The sequence below is a fragment of the Tetrahymena thermophila genome (genome assembly GCF_000189635.1).
Source record: "Tetrahymena thermophila SB210 genomic scaffold scf_8254104, whole genome shotgun sequence".
Lineage (NCBI taxonomy): Eukaryota > Ciliophora > Oligohymenophorea > Hymenostomatida > Tetrahymenidae > Tetrahymena > Tetrahymena thermophila.
In genome coordinates this window covers 268,864-286,504 of record NW_002476052.1, presented here as the reverse complement: position 1 = coordinate 286,504, position 17,641 = coordinate 268,864, and the positions used below count along the sequence as shown (strand labels likewise).

The 17,641-nt window shown below is 18.8% G+C and overlaps 3 protein-coding genes across 3 annotated transcripts in view; all 3 read right to left on the bottom strand. All coding sequences in view use genetic code 6, as the record gives it.

Moving 5' to 3' along the window:
- TTHERM_000713619 (hypothetical protein) overlaps nt 1–14 on the bottom strand; it is a gene marked incomplete at both ends in the record, with an annotated part of 231 nt that extends 217 nt beyond the window's left edge. The window contains one exon of the mRNA XM_012800537.1: nt 1–14. This exon is cut by the window's left edge and continues 217 nt beyond it. Coding sequence (XP_012655991.1) covers nt 1–14 — 14 coding nt within the window.
- A 532-nt stretch (nt 15–546) lies between these two features.
- On the bottom strand, nt 547–6,944 carry TTHERM_000713618 (kinase domain protein; the record flags this gene model as incomplete). Its single annotated transcript, XM_012800536.1, has 19 exons — nt 547–640; nt 850–939; nt 1,228–1,317; nt 1,628–1,717; nt 1,975–2,058; nt 2,394–2,483; nt 2,802–2,891; nt 3,172–3,261; nt 3,542–3,631; nt 3,896–3,985; nt 4,265–4,354; nt 4,659–4,748; nt 5,047–5,136; nt 5,439–5,528; nt 5,795–5,884; nt 6,163–6,252; nt 6,486–6,575; nt 6,788–6,837; nt 6,894–6,944. The coding sequence occupies 19 exons, from the start codon at nt 6,942–6,944 to the stop codon at nt 547–549; spliced, it is 1,629 nt and encodes a 542-aa protein (XP_012655990.1).
- Nucleotides 6,945–12,631: 5,687 nt separating this feature from the next.
- TTHERM_000713617 (cyclic nucleotide-binding domain protein) lies at nt 12,632–16,124 on the bottom strand (the record flags this gene model as incomplete). Its single annotated transcript, XM_012800535.1, has 11 exons — nt 12,632–12,740; nt 13,003–13,098; nt 13,354–13,443; nt 13,703–13,792; nt 14,051–14,140; nt 14,404–14,493; nt 14,733–14,822; nt 15,181–15,270; nt 15,524–15,613; nt 15,838–15,927; nt 16,120–16,124. 11 exons carry the CDS (start codon nt 16,122–16,124, stop codon nt 12,632–12,634), a joined length of 930 nt encoding a protein of 309 aa, XP_012655989.1.
- Between the last annotated feature and the right edge of the window lie 1,517 nt (nt 16,125–17,641).

Below are 17,641 nucleotides of genomic sequence, written 5' to 3'. Positions count from 1 at the left end.
ATTTCAATATTCATTCATATTTAAAAAAAAATTATTTAAATATTTTAAATAAATTCTTTAAAAGATTTAATTAAAATGGTTAATAAAAATTTTTAAAATATTTATTATTATTTAGTGCTATTTTATAAATTAAAAAAAAAATACATTAAAAATTTTAAAGTTGTGGAAAACAGCTAAAATTCCCATAATAAATAAATAAATAATTGTTAGCATAGAATGAATGTATATAGACTGTATATTAAAAATTAATTAAATAAATATTCTTTTAAGACAAATATGCTAACCAACCTTAATATTTTTAAATTATTAAATAATTACTTTTTAATTGTTTTAAATCCTGGTATTGAAATATCTGGCAATCGTTTTTTTTCATATATTTTAGTACCAGAAATAAATAAATAAATAAATAAATAAATAAATAAATAGCTTTTTTAGATTAAATTATATTATTGCAAAATATTATATATAATATAAAATATAAATATAACATATTATATTATATAATATTTTATATTTATCCATAGTATTTTCATCATTTATTTATTATCAATAGAAAAATAGTTTAAAGACAACCAATCTTTTTTATTTTAGACACTTGCTTTTTATTTTCAATTATTGCGACCAATTGATTTAGTTTTTCCTATTTATATAAATTAATATTAATTAAACATAAAAATTAGCTACAATAAAATGAGAAGTATTTTTTAATTATGAAAAAAAAGAGTAAAATCAGGATCAAAAATTAATAAATTTAATAAAAAGCTAATAAAAAATCAAAATAGTTAATTGTTTTAAATTCATTTTTATACTCAAAAATATCACAATCCAAAACTAATAAATTGTTTTTACTCAAGAGAAAGTTTCAAATTTAAGATATTAGTGCACTTTCCTAAACCAGAACCTAAGTTTGATGCTCCAATTTCTCCAATTGATTAGCAACTTTATAAATATTAAAGAAAATAAATATATTAATTAGTTAGTTAGTTATTTAGTTAAAACCAATAGTGAAGAAAAAACATGGAAAAAATAAATTTATAATTAAAGTAAAATTTGATAATAAAAAAACGAATTAGTTAAATTAACAAACAAACAAAGAAGAAGTAAAAACACAAATAAAATAAAAAAAGATAAATTAATTAAATAAATTAAAAGGATTTTATTGTTTTAAATTTATTTTTATACTAAAAAATATAGCAATCCAAAACAGATAAACAGTTTCGTTTTTACCGAATATCGAGTGTCAAATTTGAAAGATTAGAGCAATTTTCTAAAGCAGAACCTAAGATAGATGCCCCTTGATCACTAATTTAATTTTTGCTTTTATAAATATAGAAGAAATTGTCATTTAATTAATTAATTAAAAGGAAAAAATGAAGATAAAATGTAAAATAATAACAAATTAATTAATTAATTTACAATCAAAGTTAAATTTAACAAACTAAAAATTGAATATGCTAAATTAATTAATTAAAAAAAAAAAAAGCACAACTAGAATAAAAATTAAAAATTTTTTAATAAAAAGATAAATAAAAAATAAATTAAAAGAGTGAGAAATATTTATTGCTTTAAATTCATTTTTATATAAAAAAATTTTGCAATCCAAAATAAATAAATAGTTTTTTTTTACTGAAGATTGAGTGTCAAATTTGAAAGATTAGAGCACTTTTCTAAACTAGAACCTAAGTCTGATATGCCTTCATAACCAATTTTATTGTAACTTTTTAAATATTGAAGAAATTTTAATTAGTTAGCTAGCTAGTTTAAAGGAAAAATGAAGATAATATAAAACAATAGCAATGAATTAATTAAGGTTAAATTAAGAAAGAAAAAAAATCAACCAGAATAAAAATGAAAAATTAATAAAATAAAAAGCTAATAAATAAATGAATTAAAAGAGTTTTACTTATTTTTTTTAAATTAGTTTTATATAAAAAAAATATAAAAATTCTAAATAATTAAAAAGTTTGATTTTACCTAAGATCAAGATTCAAATTTGAAAGATTGGAGCATTTTTCTAAACCTATGCCTTTAGCACCTTCACCACCAATTTAATTTTAACTTTTTATATATCGAAAAAATTTTAATTCATTAGTTGCAAAGTATTTAGTTAGCTAATTTATTAATTAATTAATTAACTCGAAGGATAAAATTAAGAAAAAATAAATATGAAAAAATTAGAAAAGAATAAATAAATTAATAATCAAATCTAATTTTTAAAATAAAAAAATGAGTTAAATTAACAAAAAAAATCCACTACCATAATAAAAAAAGAGAAACAAATAAAATAAAAAGCTAATAAGTAAATAAACAAATAAATGAAAAGAGTTTTATCACTTTAATTTCATATTAATATTAAAAAATATCTCAATCCAAAACAAATAAGCTGCTTTTACCCAAGATCTAGTGTCAAATTAGAGAGATTAGTGCACTTAGCTAAACAAAAACCTAAGCCTTATGTTCCTTAATCACCGATTTAATTATAACTTGTTAAATTTTGAAGAAATTTTATATTAATTAGTTATTTAGTTAGTTAGTTAGTTAGCTAATTAGAACGAACGAAAAAATGAAGACACAATATGAAATATTAAGAATGGAATAAACTAATTAATTATCAAATCTAAATTTTAAAATAAAATAATGACTTAAATTAAGAAACTCAGCCATAATAAAAAAATAAATAAATAAAATAAAAGACTAATTAAAAAATAAATTAATTAATTAATTAAAATAGTGTTATTGTAATTAATTATTCAATTTATATTAAAAAATATCTCAATCTAATACAAATAAACTGCTTTTACCCAAGGTTAAGAGACAAATTTGAGAGATTAGTGCACTTAGCTAAACCAGAACCTAATCCTGATGTACCTTAATCGCCAATTTGATTTTAACTTTTTCAATTTTAATTATTTAGTTCGTTAATTAGAAAGCTTATGATGTAAAAATATGAAATAATATGAAATGAAGTAATTACTTAATTAATAATCAAAGTAAATTTGAAAATGAAAAAATGGATTAAATTAAGAGAGAAAAAAAATATCTGAATGAAAAATAAAAATAAATCAAATAAAAAGCTAATAAATAAATAAATAAATTAAAAGAGTTTTATTGTTTTAAATTAATTTTTATATTAAAAAATAGAACAATCCTAAATAAATAAAATTTTTTTACTAGAATTCAAGAATCAAATTTGATAGATTAGTGCAGTTTACTAAAGCAGAGCCTAAGCCTAATGCACCTTCGTCACCAATTTAATTATCACTTTTTAAATATTGAAGAAAAAATATAATTAATAAATTAAAATGAAGAAAAAAGTATGAAGAAGCAAGAAGGGAATCAATTATTAATTAAATTAAAAGTTGAAAATGAAAAAAAGTATGAGGTAAATTAAGAAAATAACAGAAAAAAAAAAAAACAAACAGAACCAGAATAAGCAAGTAAAGTAAATCAAATAAAGAGCTAATAAAAGAGTTTTTTGTTTTAAATCCATTTTTATATTAAAAACTTCACATTTCAAAACAAATAAACAGTTTGTTTTTACCAAAGATTAAGAATTAAATTTGAGAGATTTTTGCACTTCGCTAAAGCAGAACCTAAGCTTGATGTACCTTCATCACCAATTTAATTTTCACTTATTAAATATTAAATAAAATAAATATAGCTTTTAGGAAAAAATTACAAAAAAATTATTTTTTAAATTAAAAATTTAAAATCAGAAAGTGAGTTAAATGAAAAAAGAATCAAACAAAAATAAAACAAGAATAAAAAAGAACAATAAATCAACTAAAAAGCTAAATAATTAAAAAAATTAAACAATTTATTGTTTTATATTTATTTTTATATTAAAAAATATCCTAATCCAAAATAAATAAATAAAAAAATAAACTGTTTTTACATCAAATGAAGTGTCAAATTTGAGAGATTAGTGCACTTTACTAAAGAATAGCCTAAACTTTATGCACCAATTGCACCAATATAATTTAAACTTATTGGATATTAAAGATATAATTAATTAGCTATTAGAATTAAAAAATGAAGAGAATATTTGAAACAATAAGAAATAAATTAATTAATAATTAAAGCTAAAGTTTAAAATAAAAAATTGAGTTAATTTAAGAAATAAAAATAAATATTAGCAGAATAAAAATGAAAAAATTAATCAAATAAAAAGCTAATAAATAAATTAATTGAAAGAATTTTATTGCTTTAAATTTATTTTTATATTAAAAATTATCACAATCCAAAACCAATAAAATGTTTTTACTTGAGATCTAGTGTCAAATTTGAGAGATTAGTGCACTTTTCTAAACCATAACCTAAGCTTTGTGCACCTTCTTCTCCTATTTAGTTTCCACTTTTTAAATATTGAAAAGAATTTTTTTAATTAATTAATTAGTTAGTTAGAAGCAAATATTGAAGAAAAAATATGATATAATAAGCAATCAATCAATCATTTAATAAATAATCAAACAAAAAGTTAAACATAAAAAATGATATAATTAAGAAAGAAAGAAAGAAAGAAAGAAAAATAATACCAAAATAAAAAAAAATAGATCAGTTAAAAAGTTATAAAAATAAATTAAAAGAGTTTTATTGATTTAAATTAATTAATATATAAAAATATATATATCATAATTCAGAACAAATAAACTGCTTACCTAAGATCAAGTATCAAATTAGTGAGATTAGTGCATTTTTCTAAAGCAAAACCTAACCCAGATCCACCAACTGCACCAATTTAATTGCAACTTTTTAAATATTAAAGAAAATTTTTAATAAATTAATTAGTAAGTTATGATGAAAAAAAAAGAAAAAAAATGAAATAATAAGAAAAATTATTGTAAGTAAAAAAAAATGAATTAAATAAATTAATTAAGAAAGAAAGAAAAAAAGAAAAAAAACAAAGCCAGGATAAAAAAGAAAAATAAATGAAATAAATATCTAATTAAAATTTTTAATGCATAAAAACATTAAAGGAAATTTATTGTTTTTTTAAAATTAATTTTAAGTAAAAATATCACAAACAAATAAACTGTTTGTTTTTACTCAAGAGTAAGAGTCAAATTTGAGAGATTAGTGCATTTTGCTAAAGCAGAACCTAAACCTGATGTACCTTCATCACTTATATCATTGGAACTATTTAAATATTAAATAAATACATTATAAATTAGTTGAAGGCAAAAATCAAGAAAAACTATAAAATAATAAGAAATTAATTAATTAAAAAAGTAAAAGTTTAAAATAAAAAAATGAATTAATATAAAAAAGAAAGAAAATAAAAACACAACTAAAATAATAAAAAAAATAAATCAAATAGAAAGCTAATAAATAAATAAATAAATAAATAAATAAATAAATAAATAAGTTAAAAAAGTTAATTATATTATTTTTAATTCACTTTTAAATTTTAAAAATATCACAAATCAAAATATTTTTACCCTAGATCAAGTTTCAAATTTTAGAGATTAGAGTAATTTGCTAAGGCAAAAGCTATGCCTAATGCACCTTCATCACCAAATAAATTGGAACTTTTTAAATATTGAAGTAATATATCATTAATTAATCAGAAGTTAGAAAGAAAATGAAAAAAATATTATATTAATAATCAAAGCTAAAGTTTACAATAAAAAAATTTAGTTAATTTTAGAAAAGAAAAAAAAAGCAGAATAAAAATGGAAAATTAATCAAATAAAAAAGCAAATAAATAAATAAATATTTTAAAAGAGTTTTATGGTTTTAAATTCGTTTTTATATTAAAAATTATCACAATCAAAAGCAAACAAAATGTTTTTACTGAAGAACAAGTGTCAAATTTTAGATATTATTGCATTTTTCTAAAGCAAAACCTAAACCCGATACTCCTTTATCACCAACTTAATTGTAACTTTTTAAATATTAAACAAAATATTAAATTAATTAGTTTATGAGTTTGTTAGAAGCAAAAATTGAAGAAAAATCAAGAAATAAATTATTAATAATTAAAATAAAAGCAACAAATAAATAAATAAAAAAATGAATGAGTCAAATTAAGAAATAAAGAAAAAAAACTTAATTAGAATAAAAAACTAAAAAATAAATAAATTAATTAATAAGTTAAAAATTGTTTTAAATACATTTTTATATTAAAAATATCACTATCAAAAACAAATAAATAGTTTTTACTTTAGATCAAGTGTCAATTTAGAGAGATTAGTGAACTTTTCTAAAGCAAAACATAAGCCTGAAGCACCCTCATCACCTATTTCATTTTGACTTTTTAAATATTGAAGAAAAAAATTTATTAAATAGTGAGTTAGTTATAATGAGAATGAAGAAAGATATGAAATAAATTAAAAATTTAAACAAAAGTAGAATAAGAAAAAGTGAATTTAATTTATTAAAACAAATAAAGAAGATAATTAATAAATAAATAAATAAATTGATTGTTTTCAATTAATTTTTGTGTAAAAATATATCACAATATATAACAAATAAACTGTTTTTACCCAAGAAGAAGTGTCAAATTTGAGAGATTAGTGTACTTTGCTAAGGCAGAACCTAAGCTTGAAGCATCAATAGCATTAATTTTTTTGTAACTTTTTAAATATTAAAGAAAATGCATAATATTAATTAATTAGCTTATTAGTATGAAAAAATAAAGAAAAAAAAAAAATAAACAAATATATTTATTTGCATTAATAAAAATAGATGAGAATATTAGTAAGAAAAATAGGTTTGTTTGTAAATAAATAAATAACTTTACTAATATGTATAAAAGAAAATAGAATAAAATATAAGTTAAATTTACAATAGATCAATATGGAGGGATGAATGAGATTAAACGGAAGAGTTTAAAAGCTTTATTATAAATAAAAGTAAATTCAAAGAATATTCAATCAATAATAAATAATTACATCATTTAGATTCTCAAAGTAAATATTCTATTATATCATTTTTTAATTCATGTTTTTTTTTTTTAAAATTGAATTTGAATTTATACAAATTTAATTATAATTATATTAAGAAAAAATTTATTTTTATTTATATAGAGTGTGTTTAAAGATAAGAATATATATTTAAAAATTAAAGTTTTTTTACACATTTTCGATAAGAAATCAAAATATTTAATTAAAAAAATTCTTTTATTTAAATAACCAATCTGTATATGCTATAAATAATAATTGTAAGAAATATTTTAAACTATTTTGTAATTTGTAGTCGATGCTTTAATATTAAATTAAAGAGTCTATTAACATGATTTATATATAGAAATTTAGTTGATAGATAATTAAATCTATTTAGCTAGTATCATAAATTTAATAGTTTTTAACAAATAATTCATAATTAAATAAATCAAGAGTATCTACGTATGTATGTATGTATGTATGTATGTATGTATGTATGTAATAGCTATTTTATAATTTTAATGTAATAGCTATTTATTTTCCTATTTTTTTGAATTAATTAAAGTGTCTACAAATTAACTAGACCATATAAAAATTAAATTAAGAATTGATTATAAAATCTATTTTCTATATAAAAACAAACAATTCTTTTACATTAAAACTCATTCTTATAAATTTCTTTTGAATTCATATAAAATCAAAGTTATTTATATCAATAAGTAACTAACTAACTAAAAGGTGTATAAAAAAAGAGTGATAAAGTAAAAATATAATTCTTTTTAAAATAAATAGCAAGCAACTAGAATGGAATACATAGAAGATATTACTAAATATAAGAAGTATATAGTAATTATAACAATTTTTATGGGACTCAATTACTCTTTTGATATCTTAAATATTGTGTTTAGCATTAAATCTTATTAAAGTGGTGAAATATCATACTTTTATACATACTGGATAATTTTTATCTTAGATAAATTATTGTTAATTTACTATGGATGTTGCGAATAAAACATTTATAAGACAATTTTTATTATTCTAGATATCTTAAATATTGGTTGGATTTATCCTATTTTTGCTGATAAAATGAGTACCTATGTTTAATAATCTTTATAATATAGGATTTTTTTTTTTAGAATTGTTCAAAATCTTGCTTAATTCATTTTTTTTTTTCTCCTTGAGTTATTACAAAAATAAACCATTCCTTTAAATTACAGATAATTAGCTTATTTTAATTATTAATTCTAAATTATTTTGTATGTTTTAACTATATCGATATGGTCAGCTTTAGCAGATGATGTTTATGGTGAATTTGATAATAAATTTAAAAACTTAAAAGTGCTTTACTTAAAAATAACAAAAAATTTTACAGCAACTTATGCTTACTATTTAACTTTGACATCTTTCTTTTATAGTGGTTAATTAATATTCTTAATTTTCTGTAATTTGATTATCATAGCCTTTATGTGTAAAAGTATATCCTATTTAAGTTAAAATAAAGATGTTCCTTTTGATTTAGCTATATTTTCGAATATTCTATTCAACAATAGTATTTTATTTTTAAGCTATCATCTCAGTAAGACATCATAAATAATAAATTTTATTTCTCAAATGGCTAGATTTATCTTGTTTATAGTTTTTGTAGGAATAAACAAAGTTTTGGTAGATTTCTAAAACAGCTAAAATTTCTATTAAGACATATTTTCTGTTAATAATTTGCTGATAATAATTTGGAATTCAATTTATTTAGTACTATTTTTGTTTTTGATTATTGATGCACAATCTTCTGTCATAGTAGTTTTTTCTAAGTAAAATGAAAGACTGTAAAGTGTAAATGAGCAGCTTTGTAGGCTTGATTTAAAATTTACTAAAATAATAGAGTTAAACTTGAATGAAGGATTAGAATACCACGATGTCTCTACTAAAAATTAAAATGTGAAGTGCTATAATAAATTTTGTGAAGACTTCTATGAATTACATAAAATAATAAATAGTATTTAATCAAAAAAAAAGATAAAAGTTAATTTTCTACCTTAGCGTTATTATATACAATGCTTTTATCATCTTCAAGAATTTCTAACAAACTAGGAAGAAATTAACTCAAACTTTCTTTTAAATTTATAAAATATATCAATTTTACCTTCATTAATTATTGAAAGAATAATGAAAGGTTATATTTTTAACTAATCTAATAGAGAAATTATTAAGAAGATAACTAATCGGAAAAGAATAAAATTAGTTAAAAAAGTTGAATCATAAATTTTATCTTTAATAGCTTTCGAGAAAATATTTAAATAATTTTCATAAAATTATCTACCGTAAATATCATATGATCTACATGATATATAGCGATGATGAATTAATTTTTAAAATAAAAAAAATTTGTTTTTTTTTTGAGCAGATTTTTTATAATTTTTATTAATTTTTTTGAATCCACACACTATTTATTTAAAATCTAAATAAAGAATAATTAATTATAATTATTACTATTTATTATTCTATTAAAAATTTATATATAAATTTATTTTTTGTAATAAAATAATTATCTATTTGATTAATTATTTCCTTTGATCTAGTATTTTTATATAAATAAATAAATTGCTATATTTTCTAACTTCAATGCGATAGTATTTATTGACCAATTTTTTAAATAAATTAAAGTGTCTATCTACATAATTAACTAGACGATAGATATAAAAACTTAATTAAGAATTCATTGCAAAATCTATTTTCTATACAAAAACAATTCTTTTATATTAAAACACATTTATATATATTTTTATTGAATTCATATATCATCAAAATTATTAATTAATTTCAATAATAAATTAAAAAGTGAATTAAATAAATAAAAGTGATAAAGTAAAAATACAATTCTTTACAAAAACAATAAACTAAAAAACAAGTAAACTAAAATGGATATCTTATAAGATATCATTTATTATAAGAAGTATAAAGTATTTATAATAATTGCGTTGGGACTCTATTACTCTTTTGATATCTTTAATATTGTTTTTAGCATTAAATCTTATTAAAGTGGTGAAACATCATACTTTTATACATACTGGGTAATTTTTAGCTTAGATAAATTATTATTAATTTACTAAGGATGTTGCTAATAAAATATTTATAAGACAGTTTTTATTGTTCTGGATATCTTAAATATTGGTTGGATTTATCCTATTTTTGCTGATAAAACAATTAACTATGTTTAATAAGCTTTATAATATAGGTTTTTGTTTTTTAGAATTGTTCAAAATCTCGCTTAATTCATTTTTTTTTTCACCTTGAGTTACTACAAAAATAAATAATTCCTTTAAATTACAGATAATTAGCTTATTTTAATTATTAATTCTAAATTATTTTCTATATTTTAACAATATCGGTATTGTCAGCTTTAGTAGATGATGTTTCTGGTGAATTTGATTATAAATTTAAAAAATTAAAAGTGCTTACCTTAAAAATAACAATAAATTTTACAGCAATTTTTACTTACTATTTAACTTTAACATCTTTCTTTTATAGTGGCTCATTAATATGCTTAATTTTATGTAATTTGATTATCATAGCCTTTTAATATTTAAGCATAGACTCATTAAGTAAAAATAAAGTGATGTCTTAGCACTTTGTTGTATTATTGAATATTCTATTCAACAATAATATTTTATTTTTAAGTCATCATCTCAGTAAAATATCCTAAATAATACATTTTGTTGCTCAGATGACCAGATTTATCTTGTTTGTAGCTTTTGTAGGATTAAACAAAGTTTTGGTAGATATCTAAAACAGCTAAAGTTTCTATTAAAACATATTTTCTGTTAATAATTTGCTGATAATAATTTGGAATTCAATTTATTTTTTACTATTTTTGTTTTTGGTTGTTGATGCACAATCTTCTGTAATAGTAATTTTTTCTAAGTAAAATGAAAGACTCTATCATGTAAATGAGCAACTCTGTAGGCTTGATTTAAAATTTGTTAAAAAAATTGAGTTGAACTTGAATGAAGTGCTGCTATTCTATGATGTCTCAACGAAAAATTAAAATTTGAGGTGCTAAAATAAATTTTGTGAAGATTTCTACGAATTACATAAAATAATAAATAGTATTTAATCAAAAAAGAAGATAAAAGTGAATTTGCTACCTTAGTATTATTATTTTGAATGCTTTTATCATCTTCAAGAATTTCTAACAAACTAGGAACAAATTAATTCAAACTTTCTTTTAAATCTAAAAGAAATACCAATTTTAGCTTCATTACTTTTAGAAAGGATGATTAAAGGCTATATTTTTAATAAATCTAATAGAAAGATTATTAAGAAGTTAACGAATATGAAAAAAATAAAATTAGTTAAAAAAGTTGAATCATAAATTTTATCTTTAATTGCTTTCGAGAAAATATTTAAATAATTTTCATAAAATTATCTACCATAAATAGCATATGATCTACATGATATATAGTGATAATGAATTAATTAATTTTTAAAATAAAAAAAGTATAGTTTATAAAATTAATTAAAGGATAATTTTAGTTAGCTTTTCTTTAAATGTATTAAAAAATTAATTTATTACTTTATTGTTTTGTTTAAAAAAATTACCAAATGAGTCATAATAATAAATTTATTTATTTATAGGTTCAATCATTTTTAATTTAGTTTTAGCAAGCATAAATTAATTCATTATTTTACATCAAAATAACGAACGTATCATAAAATTATTGTTACAAAATTGTTTTTTAAATATTCTGATAATAAATTTCTATTAATTACTATTGATTAATTGATCAATCAAATATTTATATTGAATATTTAAATATATTTTAATTATATAATTTAATCATTTATATTATATTAATTTCCAAAAAATAAACATAAAACAAAATTAAATTAAAACTATTATGAAAAAATTAATAATAAATAAATAATATTGAGGGAGGGAGGGAGGGAGGTATTTACAAAAATTTTTATTAGACTTGTTTGACAAAAGAATGAATAACCAAAAAAGTTAAAATAAAAATAAAAATTTGATTTCTCCCTAAGGTTTATTTGAAATCATGGTATCTAATTAATCATGATATAAAAAAAGGATAGAAATATGATTCATGCATGGATAATATTTAAGATTAATATATAACTTGCATATAAAAGCTTTTCATTTATATAATTTAATAAGATAAAATATAACATTAAAAGTTTTAAATTATTTGATCGTTTTTGGAGAAAACAGAGGGTTTGCTTAAGAGGTATTAATTTATGAAAGTAAATTTAATTTTTAAACATAATTTATCTCCTTATAAAAATATGAATGATGTTTATAATAAAAATACAATAATAAAATATATCTATCTAACTATTTATATTTTAGGTTAAAAAAATTTTTTCAAAATATTATTTAATAAAATATATAATAATTAATATTCAATTATTTAAACATTTATATAACATTTATTCATCATTTTTTCGCCAGTTGTTTATCAATAGAATTATTGGTTTAAGACAACTAATCTTTTTGATTTAAGACACTTGCTTAGAAATTTGAATTCTTAAGATTCATTCATTTTGCTAAATAAATTTTAAATAAATATCAAATCGAATAAAATTTTAAAATAAAAATAATTTCTTAAATTAATAAATAAAATAATATTAGTGGAAGGAATAAAAAAGATAAAAAAATAAATCAAATAAAAGTTATCAAATAAATTCAAACAGCTTTTTTGTTTTTAATTAGTTTTAATAATTAAATATCGAAATCAAATATAAATAAACTATTTTTACAGATTAAGTGTCAAACTTGAGAGATTAATACAATTTGCTAAAGCAGAGCCTAAAGCTGATGCACATTCATCACCAATTTAATTCCTACTTTTTAAATATTGAAGAAAGAATATCATTAAATAGTTAATTAGAAGGAAAAAATGAAGAAAAAATATTAAATAATAAAATTAATTAATTAATAATAAAATAAATTTTGAAAATAAAATGATGAGTTAAATTAACAAACAAAGAATAAAAAAAAAGCAAGTACAATAAAAAGAAAAAGAAAAAAGAGTTTTATTGTTTTTAATTAATTTGTTTTTATTATTAAAAATATCACAATCCATAATAAATTAACTGTTTTTACCTAAGGTCAAGGTCAAGTGTCAAATTTGAGAGATTAATGCAATTTGCTAAAGCAGAACATAAGTCTGTTGCACCTACTGGATCAATTTAATTCTTACTTTTTAAATATTTAAGAAAAAATATATCATTAAATAGTTAATTGGACGGAAAAAATGAAGAGAAAATATGAAATAATATTATTAATTAATTAATAAAAAAGCAAAAGTTGAAAATAAAATGATGAGTTAAATTAACAAGGAAAGAACAAAAAAAAGCAAGCAAATAAAAAGAAAAAGAAAAAAGAGTATTATTGTTTTTGCTTAGTTTTTATAATTAAAAATATCACAATCCAAAATAAATAAACTGTTTTTACCTAAGGTTAAGTGTCAAATTTGAGAGATTAATGCAATTCGCTAAAGCATAACCTAAGCCTGATGCACCCATTGCACCAATTTAATTTCCACTTTTTAAATATTGAAAAATTATTTTATTAAATAAAATAGTTAATAGGATGGTAAAAATGAAGAAAGAATATGAAATAAAATGACTAATTAATTAATAATAAAAGCAAAAGTTGAAAATAAAATGATGAGTTAAATTAACAAAGAAAGAACAAAAAAAAAGCAAGCAAATAAAAAGAAAAAGAAAAAAGAGTTTTATTGTTTTTAATTAGTTTTTATAATTAAAAATATCACAATCCAAATCAAATAAACTGTTTTTACAAAAGTTCAAGTGACAAATTTGAGAGATTAATGCAATTCGCTAAAGCAGAACCTAAGCCTAATGCACCTTCATCACCAATTTAATTGTAACTATTTAAATATTTAAATATTATTTTATTAAATAGTTAATAGGATGGTAAAAATGAAGAAAAAATATGAAATAATATGATTAATTAATTAATTATTAATAAAATAAATGTTGAAAATAAAATGATGAGTTAAATTAACAAACAAAGAACAAAAAAAAAGCAAGCACAATAAAAAAAAAAAGAAAAAAGAGTTTTATTATTTTTACTTAGTTTTTATAATTAAAAATATCATAATCCAAAATAAATAAACTGTTTTTACTGAAGGTAAAGTGTCAAATTTGAGAGATTAATGCAATACACTAAACCAGAACCTAAACCTGATGCACCCACTGAACCAATTTAATTAAAACTTTTTAAATATTGAACAAAAAATATATCATTAAATAGTTAATTGGATGGAAAAAATGATGAAATAATATGAAATAATATTATTAATTAATTAATAATAAAATCAAATGTTGAAAATAAAATGGTGAGTTAAATTAACAAATAAAGAAGAAAAAAAGGCAAGCAAACACAATTAAAAGAAAAAAGAGTTTTATTGTTTTTAATTAATTAGTTTTTATAATTAAAAATATCACAATCCAAAACAAATAAATAAACTGTTTTTACCCAATGTAAAGTGTCAAATTTGAGAGATTAATGCAATTCGCTAAAGCAGAACCTAAGCCTGATGCACCCACTACACCAATTTAATTGTCACTTTTTAAATATTGAAGAAAAAATATATCATTTAATAGTTAATTGGATAGAAAAAATGAAGAAAATATATGAAATAATAAAAGCAAAAGTTGAAAAAAAAATGATGAGTTAAATTAACAAATAAAGAAGAAAAAAAGGCAAGTAAGTACAATTAAAAGAAAAGAAAAAAGAGTTTTATTGTTTTTATTTAGTTTTATAATTAAAAATATCACAATCCAGAACAAATAAATTGTTTTTACTGAAGGGAAAGTGTCAAATTTGAGAGATTAATGCAATTCGCTATAGCAGAACCTAAGCCTGATGCACCCACTGCACCAATTTAATTTTAACTATTTAAATATTGAAAAATTATTTTAATAAATAGTTAATAGGATGGTAAAAATGAAGAAAAAATATGAAATAATATGATTAATTAATTAATTAATAATAAAAGCAAAAGTTGAAAATAAAATGATGAGCTAAATTAACAAAGAAAGAACAAAAAAAAAGCAAGCAAATAAAAAGAAAAAGAAAAAAGAGTTTTATTGTTTTTACTTAATTTTGTTGAAAATAAAATGATGAGTTGTATTTACAAATAAAGAATAAAATAAAAAACCAAGTACAATAATAAAAAAAAGAAAAAAGAACTTTATTGTTTTTATAATTAAAAATATCGCAATCCAAAATAAATAAATAAACAGTTTTTACCTAAGAAGAAGTGTCAAATTTGAGAGATTAATGCAATTTGTTAAAGCAGAACCTAAGCCTGATGCACCTACTGCACCAATTTAATTCCTACTTTTTAAATATTGAAGAAAAAATATATCATTAAATATAAGTTAATTGGAAGGAAAAAATGAAGAAAATATATGAAATAATAAGAAATAAATAATAAAAGCAATGTTGAAAATAAAATGATGAGTTAAATTAACACAGAAAGAACAAAAATAAGCAAGCACAATAAAAAGAAAAAGAAAAAAGAGTTTAATTGTTTTTAATTAGTTTTTATAATTAAAAATATCACAATCCAAAACAAATAAACTGTTTTTACTCAAGTTTAAGCTTCAAATTTGAGAGATTAATGCACTTTGCTAAAGCAGAACTTAAGCCTGATGCACCTTCATCACCAATTAAATTAGACCTTTTTAAATATAGAAGAAAAAATATATCATTAAATAGTTAAATGAAGAAAAGATATGAAATAATAAGATTAATTAATTAATAATAAAAGCAATATTGAAAATAAAATGATGAGTTGAATTAACAAATAAAGAACTAAAAAAAGCAAGTACAATAGCTTTATTTTTTTTAATTAGTTTTTATAATTAAAAATATCACAATCCAAAATAAATAAACTGTTTTTACTTAAGATGAAGTGTCAAATTTGAGAGATTAATGCAATTTGCTAAAGCAGAACCTAAGTCTAATGCACCAATTGCACCAATTTGATTTTTACTTTTTAAATTTGAAGAAAAAAAATATCATTAAATAGTTAATTGGAAGGAAAAAATGAAAAAAAAATTTGAAATAATAAGATTAATTAGTAATAAAAGTAAAAGTATAAAATAAAATGATGAGTTAATAAATTAATTAACAAAGAAAGAACAAAAAAAAAGCAAGCACAATATAAAGAAAAAAGAGTTTTACAACATGCCGAAAAAATAATAGCTAGACTTTATTTATATTTTTATTAATCAGACTCTTCTTTGATTTTAATTTATTATACATCACTATAAATAAGCATCCACTAATAATTATGTGATGCATATTAAATTATATTCAGAAAATATGGTGAAAATTTATGTTTGCTGGAGAGAATTAATTTATGAGGATTTACGGAATAAGCTTTTAAGCACTTATTTTTAATATTTTAGATCTTTTTAAGTATTATTTTTCTTAATTATAGCTTGGGATTGAAAGGTTTAATTTATATAGAAATTTTGTTAGATAGATTAAGAAATAATCATATTTAATTAATAAAATTATTTTATTCTAAATAATGATTAGAAATATTTAATAAGAATTTTGCAATTTGCTCTAGAAACTTTAGCATTTAATTAAAGAGTATATTTAAATGATTTATATAGAAAAATTAGGTTTGTAGATAATGAATTAAATTTAGTCAAATCAATTATTTTGCAAATTAATTGCTAAGCTAAGCTTCTAGAAAAATTTTCTTTTTGCTTTCAAAGCTTTAAGCACTTTTATCATCACTTTAAGAGATGATTTAACATAATATATAAATTTAATAGTTTTTAACAAGTAATTCCTATGCAATAACTATTTTCAAATTTCAATCAAATAGTTATTTCTTTTATATTTTTTGAATAAGCTAAAGTGTTAACATAATTAACTAGATAGATGCTATAAAAACTTAATTAAGAATTTATTGCAAAATCTATTTTCTATACAGAAATATTTCTTTTACATTAAAACACATTTATATAAGGTTTAATTTATATAGAAATTTTCTTAGATAGATTAAGAAATAATCATATTTAATTAATAAAATTCTTTTATTCTAAATAATAATTAGAAATATTTAATAAGAATTTTGTAATTTGCTCTATTTAATTAAAGAGTATATTTAAATGATTTATATAGAAAAATTCTATTTGTAGATAATGAAATAAATTTAGTCAAATCAATTATTTTGCAAATTAATTGCTATGCTAAGCTTCTAGAAAAATTCTTTTTGCTTTCAAAGCTTTAAGCACTTTTATAATCACTTTAAGGAGATGATTTAACATAATATATAAATTTAATAGTTTTTAACAAGTAATTCCTATGCAATAACTATTTTCAAATTTCAATCTTATAGTTATTTCTTTTATATTTTTTGAATAAGTTAAAGTGTCAACATAACTAACTAACTAACTAACTAACTAACTAACTAACTAACTAACTAGATGCTATAAAAACTTAATTAAGAATTTATTGCAAAATCTATTTTCTATACAAAAGTATTTCTTTTACATTAAAACACATTTTTATATATTTTAATGAAAAATATTAATTTCAATAACAAACTAAAAAGTAAATTAAATAAGAGCGAAAAAGTAAAAATACAATGCTTTTTAAAATAAATAAACTAAAAAACAAGCAATATAGAATGGATTTCTTATAAGATATTACTGCTTACAAGAAGCATATAGTAATTACAACAATT